This window comes from Phyllopteryx taeniolatus, chromosome 9, assembly GCF_024500385.1.
Source record: "Phyllopteryx taeniolatus isolate TA_2022b chromosome 9, UOR_Ptae_1.2, whole genome shotgun sequence".
In the NCBI taxonomy this organism is placed as follows: Eukaryota; Metazoa; Chordata; class Actinopteri; order Syngnathiformes; family Syngnathidae; genus Phyllopteryx; species Phyllopteryx taeniolatus.
The window spans coordinates 31,059,836-31,081,275 of NC_084510.1; the positions used below are offsets into that span (position 1 = coordinate 31,059,836).

The 21,440-nt window shown below is 45.8% G+C and overlaps 3 protein-coding genes across 3 annotated transcripts; 1 reads left to right on the forward strand and 2 right to left on the reverse strand.

The window, feature by feature from the left end:
• Window positions 1–96: 96 nt before the first annotated feature.
• psmf1 (proteasome inhibitor subunit 1) lies at window positions 97–5,877 on the reverse strand. Its single transcript, XM_061786157.1, has 7 exons — window positions 5,242–5,877; window positions 3,478–3,630; window positions 2,561–2,643; window positions 2,013–2,183; window positions 757–813; window positions 489–650; window positions 97–395 (listed from the first exon to the last, which is right to left on the reverse strand). The coding sequence occupies exons 1-7, from the start codon at window positions 5,368–5,370 to the stop codon at window positions 344–346; spliced, it is 807 nt and encodes a 268-aa protein (XP_061642141.1). The 5' UTR covers window positions 5,371–5,877; the 3' UTR covers window positions 97–343.
• Window positions 5,878–6,002: 125 nt separating this feature from the next.
• On the forward strand, window positions 6,003–14,123 carry pigu (phosphatidylinositol glycan anchor biosynthesis, class U). Its single transcript, XM_061786155.1, has 12 exons — window positions 6,003–6,169; window positions 7,579–7,643; window positions 7,742–7,801; window positions 8,019–8,081; window positions 8,153–8,262; window positions 8,894–8,994; window positions 9,056–9,153; window positions 10,580–10,734; window positions 11,407–11,550; window positions 11,626–11,750; window positions 11,831–11,973; window positions 12,560–14,123. Exons 1-12 carry the CDS (start codon window positions 6,040–6,042, stop codon window positions 12,671–12,673), a joined length of 1,308 nt encoding a protein of 435 aa, XP_061642139.1. The 5' UTR covers window positions 6,003–6,039; the 3' UTR covers window positions 12,674–14,123.
• Window positions 13,961–21,118, reverse strand: LOC133484075 (cytochrome c1, heme protein, mitochondrial). The gene is made up of 7 exons (XM_061786156.1): window positions 20,961–21,118; window positions 19,059–19,249; window positions 18,125–18,251; window positions 17,131–17,288; window positions 14,613–14,773; window positions 14,336–14,436; window positions 13,961–14,262 (listed from the first exon to the last, which is right to left on the reverse strand). Exons 1-7 carry the CDS (start codon window positions 21,042–21,044, stop codon window positions 14,158–14,160), a joined length of 927 nt encoding a protein of 308 aa, XP_061642140.1. The 5' UTR covers window positions 21,045–21,118; the 3' UTR covers window positions 13,961–14,157.
• Between the last annotated feature and the right edge of the window lie 322 nt (window positions 21,119–21,440).

The following is a 21,440-nucleotide window of genomic DNA, read 5'->3' on the forward strand; positions in this document are numbered from 1 at the left end:
TAAAGGGGCGGAGTCAAACGGGATCGAGCTTGGTGGTGGTTGCCATGGACACTGTCAATTTATAGCGCACGTCATCTACATTGATCAGTAACGCACTTGGTTTGTTTTTTTTAATGGGAAATTCCCAATATCTGAACAGCGAACTTCACAAACGAGGAGATATTTTACATATTTCCCTCCTCTTGCCACGTTTCTTCACTGATTCACACCAAAACTATTATTATTATTTTAAACACTCAATTACAACTGCGTTTATGGCAAGTTGCTAGGTTTCCTTATGGAGTACCGTCCGGACTCTGATTGGCGAGCGGGCGGGAAACGGCGGCCTGCACACGGGAAGCGGCTACATGAACATGTCGTCGTAGCCCGGCGGGGGCATGTGGTCCGGGTCGGGTCTGGGGGAAACACCGCGAGGCTTCGTCAGAATAACGGTACCCCCGCACCCCGAGGGGCACATGCAAGGCGGCGGCGCCACCGGCGCGTCTCACCCGGGTCGGTGGCGTCCCACGGGGCCGAACGGGTCGAAGCGGGCGCCGGGCGGCACCGCGCCAGGAGGCAGGATGTCCGGGATGCCGCCGGACGGGTGGAAACCGGAGCGAGGGTAGCCCATCCGCAGAGGGTCCACGATCATCCCGCCGCCCGACATGGACCTGCCGGGAGGAAGTGAAAAGGCAAGAAAATGTGAAAATGGGGTCGGGCAAAAGGGGGGGTGGCGGGGGGGCAACTGTTTGTTGTCGTCGAGTTTGCGGGACTCACCCCAACGGATCCAAATCTGCGCCTCCCACAGAGAACGGCGGCCCCATCGGATCAGGCCTGAAAAAGGCACAACACAGGAAGCCAAAAGTCAGTGTGGGAATTCCCAGAAAAAGCCAAGAAAACGTGTATCTTGGAAAACATTTACAATTAGAAGTGTTGCAGCCCAGCAGCCCAGCATCCGATTGAATAGTTAGTGAATTCAAGGGCGTGTCCCAATACCTTTGACACCGTGGTGGATGATAGAAATGCTTTTATGAGCTAACATGCTAGCTTACATGCTGCTAGCTACATCGTACGCGTTCCCCTGCATATTCGTGAAACTTTCGTTCTCCAATATTTGCTGGCTATCTCACCTAGTCACTGTTTTCATGGCCAAATCTGTCTCATACAAAAACAAGCGCTTTGGCGCCACCTTACGACATTTTGATGCCGAGGAATCCATGTTGAAGTGATCTGGGAGGAGGTTCTACAAGAGAACAAGAGTGCTTTGCCGCCATTTTGTGGCATCTATGGCAATTATAAACCTTTTTTGGGAGGGTTTCTAACACAATTCCTGCCGTGAACAACAAAAATATGCAAGATTTATCATTGCCAATAGATGCCACAGCAAAGCACTACTTTTGTCTACATTAAATTCATCAAGTCAACATGGTTCAAAGGTACAAAGACGCCACAAGATGGCAGCAAAGCACTACTTTTATAGTATCGAAGCGCCTCAACTCATGTCAACATACAAGCCCAATTCCAATGAAGATGGGACATTGTGTTAAACATAAATAAAATATGCCAAATGCCAAAGAAGCATACTGACACGAGTTGAGGAGTTTCGTAGAGTTTCCTCTCTCTCGCTCGCGTTAACATAACTTTTGGGCACCAAGATGCTAGAAAAGTACAACTTTTGTCTGAATGAAACACCTCCACTCACATCAACATAGTTCCTTGGTATAAAGATGCCATAATAAGGCAGCAAAGCACTACTGTATTCTCAGTGAAGCTCCTCAACTCATGTCAACATAATTCTTTGGCACCAAGATTGCAGAAAAGCACTGCTTTTACAAGTATATATATATAGATATATCTATACATCTATATATATAGCTAGAGAGAGAGAGAGAGGGGAAACTATACGAAAGTATGCTTCTTTGGCATCAAGATTGCGGAGGAGGACTACATTTAGTTTGTTTGGCACGATGCCGCCGCAATATGTCAGCCAAGAAAATCAACAAAATGCGAGCGCCCGAGCCCACCCCAGGTACCAGTGTGGCTGCGCCGCGTGCCGCGGGTGCCTGTCGGGGACCCGCAGGGGGTCGTCGTCATCGTCCCGCCTCCGCGTCCGCTCGCTTTGCTCCGCTTGCGTCCGTTTGTCCCGCGACGGCAGCAGTCGAGACCGAAGCGCCGCCGCCAGGCCGCCCGCGTCCTTGAAGACACTGGACACGCAAACGTGCAAATATTTCAAGACCAAAGGTCAAGGAGGGAAAAAAAATGGCATTAAAGCTATAGAATCCGCGAGCTCTGGCGCCCCCTTCGCTGGAATTCTGCTTTACAACAAATGCGTCGGTTGCTTCACTATGAAGCAGGCAATGCACAATAGGCCCCGCCCCTTGTATGTGATTCCAAAACAAACGCGCGAGTCGCTAATCCACTTGGAAGTCCGTGCCGAGCGGCGGCATCACAACACGTGATATTGTGGGAGTCGCCTGTTAGCATACTGCAAAAAAAATAAAATAAATATATCCAAAGCGAAAGCGAGATTGCGATCTCGGGGTAAATCCTGACGTGCTCGCTGAACTGAAGTCACACGCACCTGTCAAAGGTGCGCAGGTGGGCGCCGTCCACGTGCTCGTTGAGGTTGACGATCACGTCCGAGCTCTGCCGTGTGCTGCGGTTCTACACACACACACACACACACACACACGTACGCGCGCACACACACACACGCACGCACGCACACAAACGCGACTTTTGATCATCAGGATGATGCAAAACCTATTTTAGTCATCCTCGTTTATCGCGGGGTTTGCGTTGCAGACAACCCTCACAATAAACAAAATCCGCAAAGTAGACCATTGTTTTTTGTTCATTATTCATTCGGGCTGCAAATAACCCTATGTAAATTTTTGGGCAGCCGTGGCCCAATGGTTAAGATCTTCGCCTGCCACCGTGGGGCACCCAGGTTCAAGACCCCAACCGGACCGTCCGCCGACATGCCCCGGACTCACGCCTGTGGTGTCCTCGAGCAAGACACTGATACCCTGAAATGCTTCCCCCTGCCCCAGTGTGTTCCACTAACATGTGTGTGGGTGTGTTCACTACATGCATGCATGCATGCATGTTCATGACAGTAAAAGGTGATTCTTCTTCTTCTTTTTTCAATTTCCATCCTTCATTAAAAAAAAAAACTCGATATTATTTAAAAGTGACAGTGCAGGAAATGCCCAAAGCGTTTCAGTTCCTGGTTTAGTCCATAACATCCGTCAGAAAATCGGCAAAAACGTTGATGACTGTTTTCCAAAGTAAAAGCCAAATTTGTAACCACAAAAACAATTAGTCTGCTTTCATGCAGTCTGCCAAGATTTTTTTTTTTTTTTTTACACGAAGCAGATAAAAAAAGAAAAAGAAAATTTGTTCTCACGTTCTGTTCCCGTGCAAAGTTTCCAACGTATAAAATTCCTGGGACGCTGCAGCCCGAATCCCGAAGTGACGACAACGGCGATGTCCTACCATGAGGTTGAAGACCAGCGCCGAGTCCACCAGGAGCGCTTTGAGCAGCAGCTGAGCGTCTCCGTGCTCCGAGGCGTACCTCAGGGCGTATTCCGCCTTGTTGCTGCTCCAGTCCGACGGCAGCAGCTCAGACTTTTTGTCGCTGCTCCGAGCCTGACAAACACAAGCCCCCCCCCAAAAAAGAAAAATATCACGAGCAGCCTTTTGCCCGTGTCGTTGTTCCAAACAAACAGAGCAGACGCGGAATGTGGCACAAAGTCGAAGCGGCAGAGCCAAAACAAAGCTGGCCTTTGTTGGTTGTTTTTTTTTAAACTTACATTTATTCCTTTGTATTTTTGTGTGCGTGTGTTCTTACTTACATTTACGCTTACTTTAGTATTTTTTTTAAACATTTAATTTGCTTCTATATTTAGTTTCCAAGGAGATCCCCCTAACCAATCACAAGCTTTTCTGTGACTCTTCCAGTCTCTCTGAGGCAAATAGCGATGCAAAAATATATCAATTGATCGACAACTAATTGATTATCAAACTACTCGACAACGAGGTTTGATAATCGATTCATTGTTTGGAGGCCTCCAAACAATGAACATGAAAATTGCGCAAATCTTCCGACTTTCAGCCTCTTCAACTGTATTAAAAATAATAATAATAAAAAAAAAAAAATCAATCAATTCTCTGATTTCTGTCATCCTCCATGAAAGCAGACTGATTATCTTTGTTTTGTTTTTTTCCCGAATAAGACATTTGCAAACATCTGCTTTTACTTTGGAAAACAATGATCAACATTTTGGCCGATTTTTTCAATCAATCAAACTTTATTGATATAGTACTTACACGAATTAAAAGCAACCCCCCCAACCACTTGTCCTGTACACGAGGACATCTTTTCTGACACTAACCGAATCATTATGGGGGAAAAAATAATAGCTGAATCTCTCATGAAAATAATTGTTATTTGCTGCCGTAGTACGAATCCCCTGCAACTGGCATGTAGTTGAACCCCAAGCAGCTTCAGAAGTGCATCTCAAACTAGTAGCCTCTTCGTTTGCATTCATCAGTACCCAAAAGGGAGCTCTCGCTTTCAAAAAGGTTGCAGAGTGCAACGTCACTCCCTCTGGTGTCATTGGCGAGGTGAGGTTAGGTTTACTTCATTGCATTTCAGTCACTTACAGAATCATTTCAGAAAAACAACAACAATGGCTTATTGTGCCTGCGCAGAGTTTGACAAAACAAAAACAGACGTAGTTGAGCAACAAATCCCTCAGAGCGCCAAAACTAATTTCAACATCTTACAGTGAACGAAAACAACACAAACAAGCTTTGCACAAATTTGTCCCAAAAGTCAACTGACACAATGGAATTGATTTGGTTGATATCGGAGCCACCTATTTTTCCAGTGTCTTAATTTTGAATATACTTTTAAAAAGTGGAAGCGAACCACACATTTTCAGGTCAAGTTAAATCTTTGCTTTTGTTCAATCAACCGACGGTGAAGAAAGCGGAAAAAGAATGATTTTGCACTAAACTTGAATGCAAAATAGATTTGTGTACATATTCGACAGTGACAGCACTAGTAGCAACCCGATGATGACACACACACACACACAAAAGTCTAACATGTCTTCTTCAAAAACGACAAGACTTCGTAACGTTAGTCATTTGCAATCATGCCTAAAACCTTCACTTATTGACCAAAATGCGAAGGACACAAAACAAATCATAATAATAATAATAATAATAATAACTTGTTCACGTTTGGTTTACCTCATCCCCGGAGCCGAGGCACTTGTATCCGCTTTTGACGACCTCCCAGTGGACAAAACACACGACGGCGTCCTGCGGACATGAGATGGAGTCGCCGCAGCACGAATACAACAACTCCAAACCCGCCATGGGACGAAAGCAAACGAAACCGAATAAATAGAACGTCGACACGCTCACAAGCAACCGGAGACGGGCTTGCACTTCCCGCTCGGCCTTTTCAACGTAAAGCGCAAAGAGCAACTGACTTTGCAATAACTACCTCCTCTTAAAATGAACGCCAACCAGCCAAATCGAATAGTTTGATGGAACACGTATTATCTCTTATGTGGGGAGGAACTAAGAAAAGTTGCCGGCAGCCATTTTAAAATCGTTCGTCTTCGTTCTCACACGTTTTATCCTATAACGGTAACTGCGTGTGACACAATCTCCGTTACTTGCCAAGATTACTCTTGAATGCTTACAGCGAATTAATCGCGTTTTAGTTATATATAGTGACAATGAGTTCCGTAATCCCACTTTACTCGTCGGTCGTGTTTTGATCCGAGCACATAAAATGCGCCCCGTGAAAACATCAGCCCGCACTTTCGTTCCGCACCACTTAAAACCGAAACTAGCGGTTATGGCTCCTGACGTCAAATTAAAATGTGTTATTTACTTATAAAATGTAATAAATGGTTTCCAAAAAAAAATTCATTCAACAACTTAATCTAAAACCGTGCATTTGTCGTGAATCTGCTCGTTTAGGATGTCGCACGTGTGCCTCCATTTCCCAGCGTGCCCCGCGCAGGTGATACCAAGATGGCAGCTCCTTTGACTCTGCTGCTGATCGTGGCCGTCACTGTCCGCGCAGCTCTTTTTAGGTCCACTTTGGCACACTTGATCGCCGAGAGGGTGGAGGTGGTGTCCCCGTTAACCGCCTGGAAAAGAGGTGAGCGTGGAGGCCACTCGGGGGGTCAATTGTACGGGTGAAGCGTCGCTCGAGTGTCCTGCTTTGCCTACAAAGCCACTATTGTGTTAGCATCCACACAGTGTGACAGAAGCGAGCTAACAAGAAAAAGATACTTAAGGTCACGTTAAGGTTTTGAATGTTATTGTGCGTTATCGCCTCCAATCGAAGGATTTTTCCCACGTTCGTGTGCATCGGCGACGCCACAAATACCCGGATGTTCCACTTCCGCCATGCATTCACTCACTGGGCACAACATTAGGTAGACCTTCACTATCTCACAGGAACTGTATCACCGCAGTTAATGATTGATATCGTTACTTTAACTGCACTATTGTTGTGTATGTAGTTGTTGTAACATCATGCCTTTCACGTGTGGCCATGTAAATGCAAGTTTAAAAAGTAAAGTCACTCAAAGTATGTATAAGTACAAGTACACACCAAAGAAAGTGAACCGCAAATGGAGCTTTTGTGAAGGACTGAACCACTTAGGCCAGGGGTGTCCAAACGTGTGGCCCGCCATCCATCAGCGGCCCGTGGGATAGAATAAAAGAGACATTTGACATGGCCCGCAGTGAGTGCTATTTCAAAACATAAATAAATAAAAGTAATTCATGGAGGTGATGGGGACTACTAATAAATTCCTTTTCTGGAGAGGCGAAGATGTAAATCAACTATAAAAATAGTAACAAAATTCCTCTTCATAACACTGGTGAATAAAGATAATTTGTTTTTAGAAGCAACTTTCCTCCACTTTTTTTTTTTTTTTTTTTTTTTTGCTGTGTCAAGGTCCAATTTGTGAACATATTACATTAATGATCCTCGTTTAACCACTTTTAAAATGATTTATTGACTACAGATTGCTCTTGTTGTGCCCATTTGCCGAATCGCCTTCAACAGAAAGCTGTGATGTAGCAGTTCTTCAAAAATAACTCATGTAAAAGCAACATAATAATTGCTTGGTTCATTGGTTTTAGCATGTTTCAATATTTAACGCCAAAGAATTTCAAAGTGGCCCTTGCATTCTTAGATTTTTCTGTACGTCACCCTTGGGGGAAAAAGTTTGGACACCCGTGGCGCTGGGAAAATGGCTTAATTAGTCGAAGCGTTGGCTAGTTGGAAGAGATGAGGGTCAAACATTTTTTTTACACATATATGCACAGATTTGTATCTTTATGCATATATGTGTAAGGTAGATATTTATATCTATAAATAGAGATGAGTAAACAAGAAAGTCTAGCTGTGTAATGGGATCCAACCAAACAATACAGGACTAATACTTTGCTGACTGAGATTGGACTATAAATTGAAAAAAAAACCCTTTTATATACATAACCCTAAAAAAAAAAAAACGTTTTGATTTTTATTATTTTTTTTTCTCTCCCCCATAGTGGTTGAAGGTTTGGCTCTGCTCGATTTGGGAGTGTCGCCGTATGCGGGAGATGTTTTTCATGAGGTGAGCGATTGAACGCGCACGTGCAAAGCATTCTAGGCACTTCTGTACTTGTTGTCATGGCAACCTTTATGGGTAAACATTATTTTCCTCTTCCTTAGACTCCTCTCATCATCTACCTCTTCCACTTCTTGGTGGACTATGCAGAGATTACATTCATGGTAAATCACGTGTGCCAATTGTTACACTGTTACACACAATATTAAGACAAGGCTTCCCCCAAAAACGGCACATGTTAATAAAATAAGACTAAACCCTCTAAAAATTAAGATTATGAGAAATCCTCAAAGTTGTAAAGCCATCACAAATCCCTGAAATGGGGAAATCCTGTGAAAGTTCTGCGGGTTCAAACTACAAAGTGTCGCGCTTTCTCCCCAGGTGGCCGATGGCATCTCGGCGGTGGCCCTCTACTACGCCGTGCAGGACTACAACAAACAAGTGGTGAGGAAGCCAAACGGCGCGATGGTCAATAACCGCCGATAACCGCTGACGCCCGTCAATCGTGTTCCCAGTTCAGGAAGCAGAAATACGCTCTGGAAGCCGAGCGCTACCCCGCCGACTGTCACGAGCTGGTCAGAAGCCCCGCGGAGATGCACTACATCCCCCTGAAGGTGGCCATGTTGTGAGTACGGCGCCGAAGAAAAAGCTAAACGCGGTTTTGCGCGGTGAATCCCGAATGCGTTCACTGCCAGCTGTTTTCGAAAGCAGTTCTGCATATCGCCAGCCGTTTGCGAGCAGTTTGGCCGATCCGCTGACATTTTGCGTGCACCCGACCGACCAACAGAAAGAGTCGACGCTCTTCTTCACCAGGAAAAAAAAGTGTTTCTAGCTCTTTCCATATTTGGTAGGGCAAAACGATTTGGACAACGTGTCATATCTTGATATTCATACCGGATACCGCCATATCGCTACGACGGTGCCTTAACGTGTGGGCATTTCTCAACATGCTAATCTTTATCTTCAACTCAAAAGCTGTGCTGATCTCAAATCCGAAGTGACGTAACGCTGCCATCTACAGGCATCTGTTAGTCGGTGGCAGTAAACGGTTGGATTCCAGTTGACGAATAGAAACGTCCACGGCAATCAATGTGTTAAGTTGCTCACTGAGCTGAAGTCTCACGCGATTGGGCGAGATCACGCTTAAGATACCAACAAGTTCCATTTCCTGTGTTCTTCCCTCGTTGCCAACGCGACACAAAGACAAGTCCATTTCTTTTGACATATGGGATGTCCCGTGCGGTCTGCTCCCGCAGTTACCTCCTGAACCCGTTCACCGTGCTGTCGTGCGTCGCCAAGTCCACGTGCGGCCTGAACAACGCCGTGGTGTCGCTCTTCGTCCTGGCCACCGTTAAAGGTAAAGCGGCACGACCTCCCGCAGGAAGGCGGCCGGCGTCACGCCTTTTGTTTGTGGACAGGAAACGCGTTGCTGAGCGCCATCTTCTTGGCCTTGGCTACGTACCAGAGCATCTACCCGCTCACGCTGTGTGCCGCCGCTCTGCTCTACCTGATGCAGGTAAGCAAAAAGCTGGCAATTATTGACAGACATGCGCCTAAAACGATTTAGAATTGCTTTTAGATGCCACAAAGCGCTACTTTTGTCGAAATGAAGCTCCTCGACTCACTTCAGTGTAGTTCCTTGGCACAAAGATGCCACGCGACATGGTATCGAAGCACTACTTTTTGTTTCAATGAAGATCCTCAACTCACTGCAACGTAGTTCCCTTGGCAGCAAGATGCCAGCAAAGCACTATTATGTCTAAATGAAGCCCCTCAACTCCTCTCAACGTAGTCGTTTCTTGGCATAAGGATGCCATAAGATGGTGGCAAAGCACTACTTTTTGTTTTTGTCCTGTTCGGCTGTTAGGTCAAGCAGAATGGAAAATCTGTATCCCTTTCATGCCGTTTTACTGTGTCACAGTGAAGTTTTGAAGCGTCCGCTGTGGTATTAGAATTGAGCTTTATTGAGAATCCGAGTCGATCAGTCGAACAGAACAAAGTTTCTAGAGGGGAGAGAGAAACAAAGACAAAAGACAAAGCACTCATTGTAAACAGGATGAGAGAAGTCAATCATTACATTATCTACACGAATGAAACGTTAAATATGAGTGTCGTATGGGGCTGTAGTGCGCCACCCTGTGAGGGAAGGACAGGACGAGATGGAACAGGACAGGACAAGATGGAACAGGACAAGGACAGGACGAGATGGAACAGGACAAGGACAGGACAGGATGGAACAGGACAAGGACAGGACGAGATGGAACAGGACAAGGACAGGACGAGATGGAACAGGACAAGGACAGGACGAGATGGAACAGGACAAGGACGGGACGAGATGGAACAGGACAAGGACAGGACGAGATGGAACAGGACAAGCAGCATGCAGGACCAGGGCTGTGAACCCGGCTGTACAACTGAAGTGGGCTGGGATTGACTATGTAAAGTATAAAAGTCTATAGGACGAGAGGGGGGTTAGTGAGGGGATACACAAGCAATTTGCATATTCATGAGTTATTTGTCGCAATAAGTGCGTGACCCCACACCCAGTGAAAAGAGTCCCAGGGGTGTGTGTCTGCAGACACGTGCAATTAAATCGACACCGTTTTACACGCACAAAGATCGGCAGAAGTGTCCTGCAATTGCTGTGGCCGAGGACCCCACCCGATCAATCGAGGGGCGGGATCGGGCCCGGGGGTCCGCCCGAGAGGAGCCCGGCGGACGGGACGCGTCCCACACCGAGGCATACGCTACTTTTTTTTTGAATGAAACTTCTCAGCTCACTTCAGTTCCATTTTTGGGCACAAGATGGTGTCCCACCCCTCAAAGAATTCCGCCGTTTTATTAAGAACAGCGACACATGGAGGAAAACGTGTCAGCTGTTACAGCGAGCGTGAAAAGAAAATCTCCTCTTGGTAGAAGGCTTGACAGTGTGTGTTTGTTAGCGTCAGTTCATCCCTGTCAACGCGCGTCGCCTGAGTTTCTGGTGGTTCGTGGCCCAGTACGCCTTCATGTACCTGGGCAGCCTCTTCGTCACGGTGGGCCTCTCCTTCTTCCTGCTGGGCTCCTGGGACTTCCTGCCTTCGGTCTACGGCTTCATGTGAGTATTAGCGCCCGGCTACCTGGAAGTCATACTTTGTACAAAGTCATTTTCTGATCGTAAATGCACTTTAGTACTGGAAGTAAAAGTATCAACAAAAAATAATTTGGATTGTTTTTGTATTTAATTAAGTGGCAGATAGATCATATGAATACAAGTCGTTTCTAAGAAAACAAATATTGTGTCGTAATATTTTTCTATATTTAATGCCAAATTGTCTTTACCGTTATGTCGTCTCAAATGAAGTTTTAGGATTCGGACCAAGTTTTTGGGAGATGCTAATTAACACAAATGCCATCATAGTGACGACCCCGATACCCTTTTTGCTCTACAGTTTTGTAAATGTTGCCAGAAATATAAATAATGCACTTATGTCGTGTTATATAATCGCAAAAAAATGAAAAATTAAGCAAAGCATAATTATTCCTTTCATGCTAGCTGAAAGGAGGTCTTGTGGGTTGGACTTGGCACACCTCCTCGTTGTAGCCCTGAAATTTTGGGGCATATTGTTGGTTGAACCTTTGTAGTTGTAAATGTGGTGTCCCTCAGGGCGCCTTACTAAAGCCATTGGTTATGTGAAATGATGATATACACAAAATCGCTGATTAGGTGGTCCAAATGGTGGACAGAGTACGATTACGCCACGCCGCTTTTGCATTCTTTTTTCTTCAGCCTCTCCGTTCCCGACCTAACGCCCAACATCGGCCTCTTCTGGTACTTCTTCGCGGAGATGTTCGAACACTTCCGCCTCTTCTTCCTCTGCGTGTTCCAGATTAACGTCTTCATCTACACCATCCCTCTGTCCATCAAGCTCAAGTGAGTCCTCCTCCGACACAGAGGTGAATAAAAAACCCGAAACCGAATGGCTGAATTGATATCCGTGTGTTCCAGGGACCATCCGGTGTTCCTGATCTTCATGCAGCTGGCCATCATCTCCATCTTCAAGTCGTACCCCACAGTGGGGGACATGGCTCTCTACATGGCCTTCCTCCCTGTCTGGAGTCACCTTACCAGATGTGAATCAGGCATTAAAAAACAAAAACAAAATGTGAATGTTGTCTTGTGGTAGAAATAAAGTTGGTTTTGTTGTCCGTAGTCCTTCGGAACGTGTTCCTGGTGTCCTGCGTGCTGCTGGCGTGTTCGGCTCTCTTCCCGGTGTTGTGGCACTTGTGGATTTACGCGGGCAGCGCCAACTCCAACTTCTACTACGCCACTACGCTACTCTTCAACGTCTCTCAGGTCGAACACTAAAATGTATTGTTCTACACCGACGCCGTTTCTTCTCCCTCGCGGCGGCTTCTCTGCTCCACACCTTTCTGGTTCCTTCCTTCCTTCCTTCTGCTTTTACTGTGGTTTTTGTCCTTCGTTCCTTCGCGTCTGCTTCTCTATATTTCCTCGGTAGCTTCTTCAACTTGTCTGGTACTTGTTCTTTTTCCTTCTACACTGCCTTTTCTTCACCCTCTCCTTTGACCCCTATGCTGCTTCGATTCCTTCTCATACTACTTTTTCTTCTGCTTTGTAGTGTCGCCTTCCGCACCGCTTATTCACCACCATCTCCACTGCTTTTTCTCCACCACCTTGACGTAGCTGCTTCTCCTTGCACACTGCTTTTGTTTGTTTCTCCTTCACCTTGTATGCATCTTCATTTTTACAGTTTTGCTGCATCAGTTCTTTGCTTTTCCTACTATTTATATTTTCAAAGTGTACCAATAACGGCCTCAAAGGTTATCGCTGGTCCGTTGACCTTCATCCTTGTTCTTTGGGAGATACTCGTCTGTTGCGTCGTGTCTCTTCTCCCGCTGATGTCTTCCTGTCGCTCGTTCAGATCCTGCTGGTGTCGGACTACTTCTACGCCTTCTTGAGGCGAGAGCACCACCTGACCCACGGACTCTACTTGAAGAAGAAAGACGGCTCCGAGGCCACGCTGGTGCTCAAATAAAACCCGACGAGGGACCGCACCAAAGAACTTTGGAGGGTGGAAAAGGAACAATCTCCGGTTGTGATGACCCGTTCTTTTTGGTCCTCGCCCATGTCCTGCAGGGCTTTTGTTTTGTGACTTTGTTTACACAACATCATGTGATCACTAACAGGAAGTTCAATGATGTTTTTTTATTATTCGCAATGAGGACAATTTATGAAAGAATATTGGGGCCACCACATAGGAGGATTTTTTTTACGTTTTTTTTTTTTTTATGCAGGTGCATCTCAACAAATTTGGACATTGTAGAAGTTATTTTGTTTCAGTAGTTGAAATCAAAATAGTGAAATATTTTTGTGCTTAAGCCAAAGCAGTGATTTTTTGTGCACAGGAGTTAGTCACTCAATTTTCGGTATCTGCTGATATCGAGTCCCGATCCGACACCTAGGCAATGCATTAAGAACAAGAAAAAAAAGACCACGTCCTACTGTGTTTGGGCATGCCAGAGTGTGAGGCACGAGGAGAACGTCAACGAATTACTGCAGCAACAGAGCTAACCCAATATTTCACACAATTGGGGTTTTTTTTTCAACAGACCTATGTTGTATTAAGTTGAAAAATAGCACTAAATATTCCCAAATGCGAGTAGCCAAAGTGTCATACATGTATGGCGAAATTTACTCAGTGGGAGGGGGGGGAACAAAAAAACTATACCTGGTATATAAAAAGAGAGCGGATATCCTGGCGGGAATGATTGAAGTGATGTCAATGTTTAAAATGGAGCCAAAAACCCACCCAAATCCGGGCTCCAACTGTCCACTGCCAAAGTGTCCTTGGTTAACCCTAAATTGCCTACAGGTCGGAATTGTAAATGAGAAACCTCTCTCTCCAAAAAACAAAAACAAAATATCGGTCAAGGAATCCCTCATTTCTTCTGAGTTCCCATCCCTAACCCAAGAGTTCGAAAGCTTTTTGTGTGCCCGTCTGGATTTGAGCTATGCACGCCAGGGCCCAATGAAATTCATCTGGTTTTCCACAGTATCCAAATTTGTTGCGATGCACCATGAAAACGGTCAACGTCCACTTGAATGCTTGAACTGTTTTTTCTTTTCAACGTGCGGCCCTAATACGCCTTTGTGAGAGCTAATGCCCCAACTGTGGAAAGTAGAACCAATGTTTGACTTTTGTAACTGAAGCGTGTACTTTTAAACCAAGAATGTTTTGGGTGGAAGCTGCTCATTGATTCCCACGCACCTTTCAATTGGCGAATGACTCATCTTTGCTATTCACTCATAGATCGAAGAGAGATGTTTTTGATATAATTTATTTTGTACAGTAAAACAGAGGCGTGTTCCTCACATGGTCGAGTATTTAACACATGAAAAAAAAAATGTCCATCAGATGTTGACACAAAGCAAGTAGCGAGATTGATCGGCTATCTTTTGTTTGTGTAATAAACATGATAGAAAGATGTCTGTGTGTGTCATCCGGCTCCTCGCACGTCCTTATTTGGGCGGCCTGTAGGCAATCTTCCTGCTCTTGAGCACAGCCCACCTGTGTCGTTTCATGTAATAAAGGAGCGGCACCAGGATGGCCGAGCCCATCAGCAACTGCACCAAAAAAGAAATCAATGAAATTTCCCGCTTTCATCGAATGCAGCATCCACATTTTTTGTGTGTGTACCTTGAGTCCCATGCGCTTGCGCTGGTCGTGCTCGGGCTCCGCCGCCCACCTCAAGAAGGTGCACACGTCCTTGGCCACCTGGCTCATTGTGGCGGGGGTTCCTATGGCAACGCCGCCTCATATTTAATATCTATACGCTGCTAATGTAGCATATTTGCAACATATTTCTTTTTTTTTTTTTTAATCCTATTTTGAGTTCTTTAAAACATCTTCATACATTCCTCAATACATAACTTTTTGAGTCGTTAAGTTTTTGCAGTGGCATTTTCCGCCTTACCGTCGTCGTACTCCAGAATCTCGTTGTAGATGGGCGGCGCCATGCCGATGGCCTGTCCGGGGAAGTAGGGGTTGTAGTAGAGCCCCTCCCTCACCTCCACGCCGGCGGGGGGCTCGCAGTAGCCCGTCAGCAGGCTGAACACGTAGTCCTCGCCTCCGTGCCTAAGTTTGAGTTAGAAAATAAAATGATTTTGACAAGCATGCCAACGGTAATGCTTCTCGTACCAGTGATTCCCAACCAGGTCGCCGTGTAAATACATCCTTGTTCATCGCGCTAGCTATGCCAGCGTCATATAGTGACAGTCAGACCGATTGAATGTGCTTCCATTCGATGGCAGGAGGTAGAATAAACCCCGTCGCCACTCATGCAACAGAGTTAAGTCACAGCACCTTTGTGTGCAATCAAAAAGGCCCGCATTTCACAGTAAGTACATTTGTGAGCACATTCGGCTCCTTCCCTCAGGTAGGCGCTACCGATCAATGCAAACTAGAACTCGCAGACATTCCAACAGCTTCTTCCCTCTTTCCGTCAACTTACAATTTCATAGCAACATACTGCCAATTTTTTTGTCTTGAGTTTGTTGTCACATTTCTGTGGGGCCAATTATGTATCACTCGTGCACTCACTGTAGTTGTCTCGCCACGCTGCACGATTTGCTTATCTGTTGTTGACCAATACTGGCCACTCATGCCAGAGTAGCCTCTGCCCCACTTGCACACTGACTGAGGAGTATCTGCAACATTTGCACAATCGACATTGTCCCAGATGATCGCGCTTCTAGTCACTTTAAACTGCATACACTCCTTGAAGTCTCGGCGCCCTTCGCACGATGGTCATTGCACCGGACTATTGGGAGATTAGTCATTCAAACTGCTTTAAGTGCGAGAGGACTCTGCATCTTTTTGCACAATTGTCAAAAAAATAAAAATAAAAAATGGTGTCCGGCCTTACCAGATAACAAGCAACCCTTTATTGCTCAGTGATTGTTTTTTTTTTTGGTCAATGTCTTTGTGTCTCCAAAGTGTTCTCCGTCAATTGACCGTCTGTTGTCGTACTGGAGCGGCTCCGACTACCGGAGACAAATTCCTTGTGTGTTTTTTGGACATACTTGGCAAATAAAGATGATTCTGATTCTGATATATTTTGTAGATCCTCTCCAGTTCTGTCAGGTCGGATGGTGAACGTTGGTGGACAGCCATTTTCAGATGTCTCCGGAGATGCTCGTTTGGGTTTAAGTCAGGGCTCTGGCTGGGCCGTTCTTCAATTTATTTGCGTGCTTAAGGTCATTGGCTCAGTGGAAGGGGAACCTTCCGCCCAGTCTGAGGTCCTGAGCACACCACAAAAGGTTTTCGTCCACGTGCAGTACTTGGCTGTGCCTGCTTTTCGCCGCACGTACCGCTTAGAATGAGGGCCAAAAAGTTCTTTTGGTCTCATCACACCAGAGAATCTTATTTCTCACAGTGTGGGAGGAGAGGCTTCTGTCGAGCCCCTCTCCCATCAAGCCCCGACTGGTGAAGGGCTGCGGTGATGGTTGACTTTCCAGGACTTTCTCTCATCTCCTCACCGCATCTGCAGAGCTCAGCCACAGTGATCTTTGGCTTTGGCTTCTTCTTTACCGCTCTCGACAGTCGTATGCCTTTCCCAATTAAGTCCCATGCGATTAAACCCAGCTGGACTCCAATGAAGGTGTAGAACAGGGGACTCCAACTCATTTGAGTTCATTTGCCACAACTCGATTTCGAGTGCGCCGGACTAGTATATTTGTTGTTTGAAAAGCTATACATTAAATAACAACTATTCAAAAAAGTTCTCATCTTTGTGGTGCAATTAATTACAAGTTCATTCGGAAAACAGTCACATTTTTGGATTATTATCTTGTTGCAAATCATATGAACAATGGGAAATTTTTAACAAAAATGATTACAATTTCCATGGTGCAATGAATCGGCGAGCGCACCGTTCAGTTATCCATCCTTTGTAAATGTATACATATAAAAATACAAGTTGTGGGGGACTAGTGCAAGGGGGGTGGGAAAAAGTTCCACCAACCCAACCTCTTTTGAACTTGAGCGTGACTAAAATTGTACAATATTCAATGTCTTAAAACATTCCTACAGGAGGCAATTATTTTCACAGAACTGCAGTGCAAAGGTGGCAGAGCATTTGAAATTTGTGAGCTCCCACAGAGCTCCTGGAACTTGGCATCGTTTGTTTTCGTTTGAGTGCCGCAATCTCATTTAAGTGCGCCCTCCAGTGGACAAAACCAGCAACAACAGTTGAATGTGTTCTCCGCCCCCATAGGCCGGTTCTGGCCCGCGGGTCATACGAACCATCTCTGGGATGATCAGAAGAAATGGATCTGAATACTTAAGACCACGTGGTATTTCACTTCTACTTTTTGAATTAATCGGCAAACACTTCTCCAATTCAGTGTTTTACCGGTAATATGAGTTGCTGCGTGTGCATTTATGAGGGGAAAACTGAACTCACAGAGGAGATTGAGTGAGGTTTTGCACACCTGGCATTGACAATGTAGCTGAGGTCGGGCGGCAGGGCGCCGTTGTTGGCCGCGCGGGCCGCCTCCGGGTTGGCGTAGGGCTTGGGGAAGTAGTCGGACAGCTTGCCGGGCCGGGTGAACATCTCACCCGTCTCGTCGGGACCGTCCACCACCTCCACCTGAACGCGGGGGAAATCGTAAAATGGCCGCCAGATAAAACAATAAGGCACTGTATCCATAGACAGACATTGGAAACACAATATGTTCATGTGCATATTAGTTTCGCATGTGTGATGTCACGTCAGTAATTTAGGCCAGTATGCTGGCTAATATTACTCGGGGGCCTCATGCGCAGGCGCTTTGTTTGTGTTGAATCATTTAACTATCGAATCGTCGCTTATGTAACGTGGGTTTATGATTGTGTACAGACTGGAAGTATGGAGTGTGTTTGTTTTTTAAATGAACATTTATGTACAATGAGACAATGAGACTGGAAGCATGGTGTTGATGCTTTATGATCCTCTCTGTGTTAAGTGCTTTAATGCAATCATGTGGCATCAATTATTTGCGTAATTATACATTTCACACACACGTACATCATTTTGTACTGTACTGGTGTTGGAGGGCACAAAAAAAAAAAAAGTGCTTCAATTTTATGGGCAATCTGATTTAACGGACGGGGGTCGCGGGCGTGCTGGCGCCTATCCCAGCTGACTCTGGGCGAGAGGCGGGGTACACCCTGAACTGGTCGCCAGCCAATCGCCAATAGAAACAAACAACCATTCCCACCTACGGGCAATTGAGAGTCTTCAATGAACCGAGCACGCATGTTTTGGGGATGTGGGAGGAAACCGGAGTACCCGCAGAAAAGCCACGCAGGCACGGGGGAGAACATGCAAACTCCACACAGGCCAGGCAGGATTTGAACCCGCAACCTCACAACTGCGAGGCAGACGTGCTCGCATTGCCGTGAAAGGAACATATTCCATTTCGGGAGCGCGTCGAAGGAGCTCACCTCCTCTGCGATGACCTTGACTTCTTCCTCGGTGTGCGACACTCCCACCAGGTTCCGGAAGGCCAGGTACTCCATGCTGTGACAGGCCGAGCACACCTGCATGTACACCTGGTAGCCGCGACGAATACTGCACGCACACACGCATGATGACAATTCACAAATAAAAAGTCACCTTTCATAAATAATGAACAGTACGTGCATACGTTGTCAAGAGTCCAGTAATATTTGCTGCATTAACTAAGACGTTTTCCCCTCAAATTGGTTCGTTAAAATGTGCTTTTTTTAAAAATTATTATTCACTTATCTTATTAAAAAAATCATTATTCACTGTAAATCATCAAACAAATTTGTAAAATAAAACAGTTTAATTGTTTTGGATAATTGGTTATTTACTGTAAACAAAATAAAAAGTAAAAACTTTAAATATACATTTAACATTTGTTTGTTAAATTAATTGAATAACTTTATTCAAGTAAAGCTAGAATACCTGTTTTAAAATGTTTTACTATTATTACTTTATTTTCTTAAGTATTTATTTTAATAATGAAAAACAAAAAAATAGTACAAATATTTGATATAAAGTTTGTTTTTTTGAGGTAATTAGTACGCATTTTAAATAATACAATAAAACAGTAAACTCAACTATTGAACATACTTTTAAGCTATCGTCAAATAATTGGTGAACCTTTTGTAAATACAAAAAAAATAGTGAAATAACCAATTTGACAATTACATTTTCTATTTATTTTATCCAGTAATTGTTTTATTAATTATCCTTGAATGAATTATTAATTAAATGAAAACAAGCGGATGACTTCTGTATGAATAAAACAACCTATTTGCCACACGCATGTGCACTTTTGACCTCCTCCCACGTGTGCCTTTTGAAAAAGAAACGCCACCGTGGGCGCCCGCCTGCCGGAAGACGTCTGACCTGGCGTGGTCCAGGGACGACAGCGGCCCGGCGTGGCTCCAGGGGTAGGTGGGCGGGTGGAGCTCCAGGTCGGAGGCTTTGACGGACCGGTGCAGCGCCAGGGCCAGGCCGGCCGCGCCCGCGCCCGCCACGCCCAGAGCGGTCAGGGCCACCTTCTGGCCGCGAGGCAGGCTGGCGAAGGACATGTTGGCCTGCGGGGGACACAATTCCGCACATGAACAATTATGCTTAGCCTGTATTTTGCTGGTTTACAAAAGAACAGTCAGTGTTGACAACTAGGCTTTAGACAATCAGGATTTTTGGGGCCGATCAGCGAGTTTGAAAACCGTTCGCGCTACCCCCAGCTTGCTAGGCTACACGTTTTGTTGCCTGCTCGCGAGCCGTATCGTATTCAAAGTACGTGAACATACCTCAAGCGAGCCTTAAACCAACGTCCTCTCCTCTCCTGAGCACCGCTGACCACAAACACACGGCTCGACCCATTAGTTTTCTCGTCGCCATGGTGACGAGTGTATCCGGTCGCGTTTGCGTTGACACGATGAAGCCCAGTGATCAGGAAAAAACGGGATGCGGTGGTATCGGAATACAAGATTTGATTGCAGCAGTCTGACATAGTGCAATCGTGAATGAGCACATTTGTCTTGTAGTCTGATCCTGCCGGGCATTACGTGAGAGTCGACACACACCTGCCACAATTTCAATTTCGAAGCGCCCAAAAACCAACAACACATGCATGGGCCCTACAGAAACGTTATGTGCTTTGTTCACTTAAATGACTTCTTGAAGAAGCTGTTCGCCGACCAGACTTCGCGATTGTGTAAATTGTGCCATACCCACTGCCAAAAGAACAAGAGAAACATCTGCAACTTACAGCACGGTGTTTTCTCGAGTTAGAAGTGGGCTGAAATATCCAAGTTTGGGCAGTCACAATTGAAGAGCTGCATGACAAAGCTGTTGTTTTTTTGGAGTCTGTAAAGTAAACACGCTCGCGCTGCTGGGTTTTCCCCCCCCCAAAAAATGAGTCATTTTGATTGGCTCGCGAAGGGTACGTGTGCGGTCTTGTGTCGTCTGATTGGTGAAATGGGAGTCAAATGACACTAGTGATCCCGTTTGATTGGCGCAATGGCCGCCCTATGCGGAAGTCGAAGATGGAGTCTAAAAATATACGCGCACCCGCATCAATGGATAAATAAAAGTTGGATAAATAAAAGTAGCGAACGGCATGTCGATCATTGTCCATCCATCCATTTTCTGAGCCGCTTCTCCTCACGCGGGTCGCGGGCATGCTGGAGCCCATCCCGGCTATCATCGGGCAGGAGGCGGGGTACACCCTGAACTGGTCGCCAGCCAATCGCAGGGCACATACAAACAAATAACCAGTCGCACTCACATTCACACCTAAGGGCAATTTAGAGACTTCAATGAACCTAGCATGCATGTTTTTGGGATGTGGGAGGAAACCGGAGTCCCCGGAGAAAAGCCACGCAGGCACGAGGAGAACATGGGATTGAACCCCAGTCCTCAGAACTGTGAGGCAGACGCTCTAACCAGACGTCCACCGTACCACCTCTGTCGATCATTGTAACTGAGTAAAAGTATAGTAAGTAAATACTCAAGTAAAAGTAAAAAGTACAGTTTATTGAAAATGTTACTTGAGTAAATGTAACGGAGTAAACGTAGCGCGTTACTCCCCACCTCTGCAACTAATAGAATATTAAAGTGCTTTTGAGACTGCATAACGCGGGTGACCTTGTCTCACCCAGCCGGCTGCTATCCGCGTTAGCATTAGCATTAGCTCGTAGCCAGGACGTCCGTCCCGGCGCGTCCCCATACGGCGACCATGAAGCACATTTTGTCGTAAACGCGCCGCGTGACCGTTGTTAAACACTCCGACTCGTCTACCTTTGGCGTCGTGACGGTTTTCGGGGTGCACAGGAGGGCTCTCCCGCTGCCCGAGAGCACCAGGACTCGCAACGCCGCCGCCATCTTCTTTCTCGTCCAATTACAACTGCAGCTCCCGCTTGGCGCCGCCGACAAGTTTGCTCATGTGTTTTTTCCCTCGGGCGTTTCCGGTTTCAACATTCAAACAAAAAGATATTTGACGTTTAAGCATGAAATTTGGTTTTACTTTGAAGACCCCAGCCACGGCATGACCGGAAGCAGCAGTTAAGTGTATTTTTTACACAACAATTGTGCGTTACAAAATGAAGGTGAGGAAGGCAGTGAATAGATACATGTAGGAGAGTCTCACTGTCATTGCCCACGTGAGCATTGAAGTCCCCCAGCAGAACGATGGAGTCCCCAGCAATGTTCCCTCTAATTTTTCATGTGTCTGGGCAGACACACAAGTGTCCTGAGCGCACTGAGGACCACTGTGAGCAA

Excerpts from the sequence above, each read along its gene's own strand:
- psmf1 (XM_061786157.1), bottom strand. The coding sequence starts at position 5,370 with ATGGCGGGTTTGGAGTTGTTGTATTCGTGCTGCGGCGACTCCATCTCA. Across the intron at positions 2,184-2,560 it reads CACCTGCGCACCTTTGACAG|TGTCTTCAAGGACGCGGGCG; the intron begins GTGCGTGTGACT and ends TTGCGTGTCCAG. Across the intron at positions 396-488 it reads GTGGGACGCCACCGACCCGG|ACCCGACCCGGACCACATGC; the intron begins GTGAGACGCGCC and ends TGTTTCCCCCAG.
- pigu (XM_061786155.1), top strand. The coding sequence starts at position 6,040 with ATGGCAGCTCCTTTGACTCTGCTGCTGATCGTGGCCGTCACTGTCCGC. Across the intron at positions 6,170-7,578 it reads GTTAACCGCCTGGAAAAGAG|TGGTTGAAGGTTTGGCTCTG; the intron begins GTGAGCGTGGAG and ends TCTCCCCCATAG. Across the intron at positions 11,551-11,625 it reads CCTCTGTCCATCAAGCTCAA|GGACCATCCGGTGTTCCTGA; the intron begins GTGAGTCCTCCT and ends CGTGTGTTCCAG.
- LOC133484075 (XM_061786156.1), bottom strand. The coding sequence starts at position 21,044 with ATGGCGGCGGCGTTGCGAGTCCTGGTGCTCTCGGGCAGCGGGAGAGCC. Across the intron at positions 14,437-14,612 it reads GATTCTGGAGTACGACGACG|GAACCCCCGCCACAATGAGC; the intron begins GTAAGGCGGAAA and ends GCGTTGCCATAG. Across the intron at positions 14,263-14,335 it reads GCAAGCGCATGGGACTCAAG|TTGCTGATGGGCTCGGCCAT; the intron begins GTACACACACAA and ends TTTTTGGTGCAG.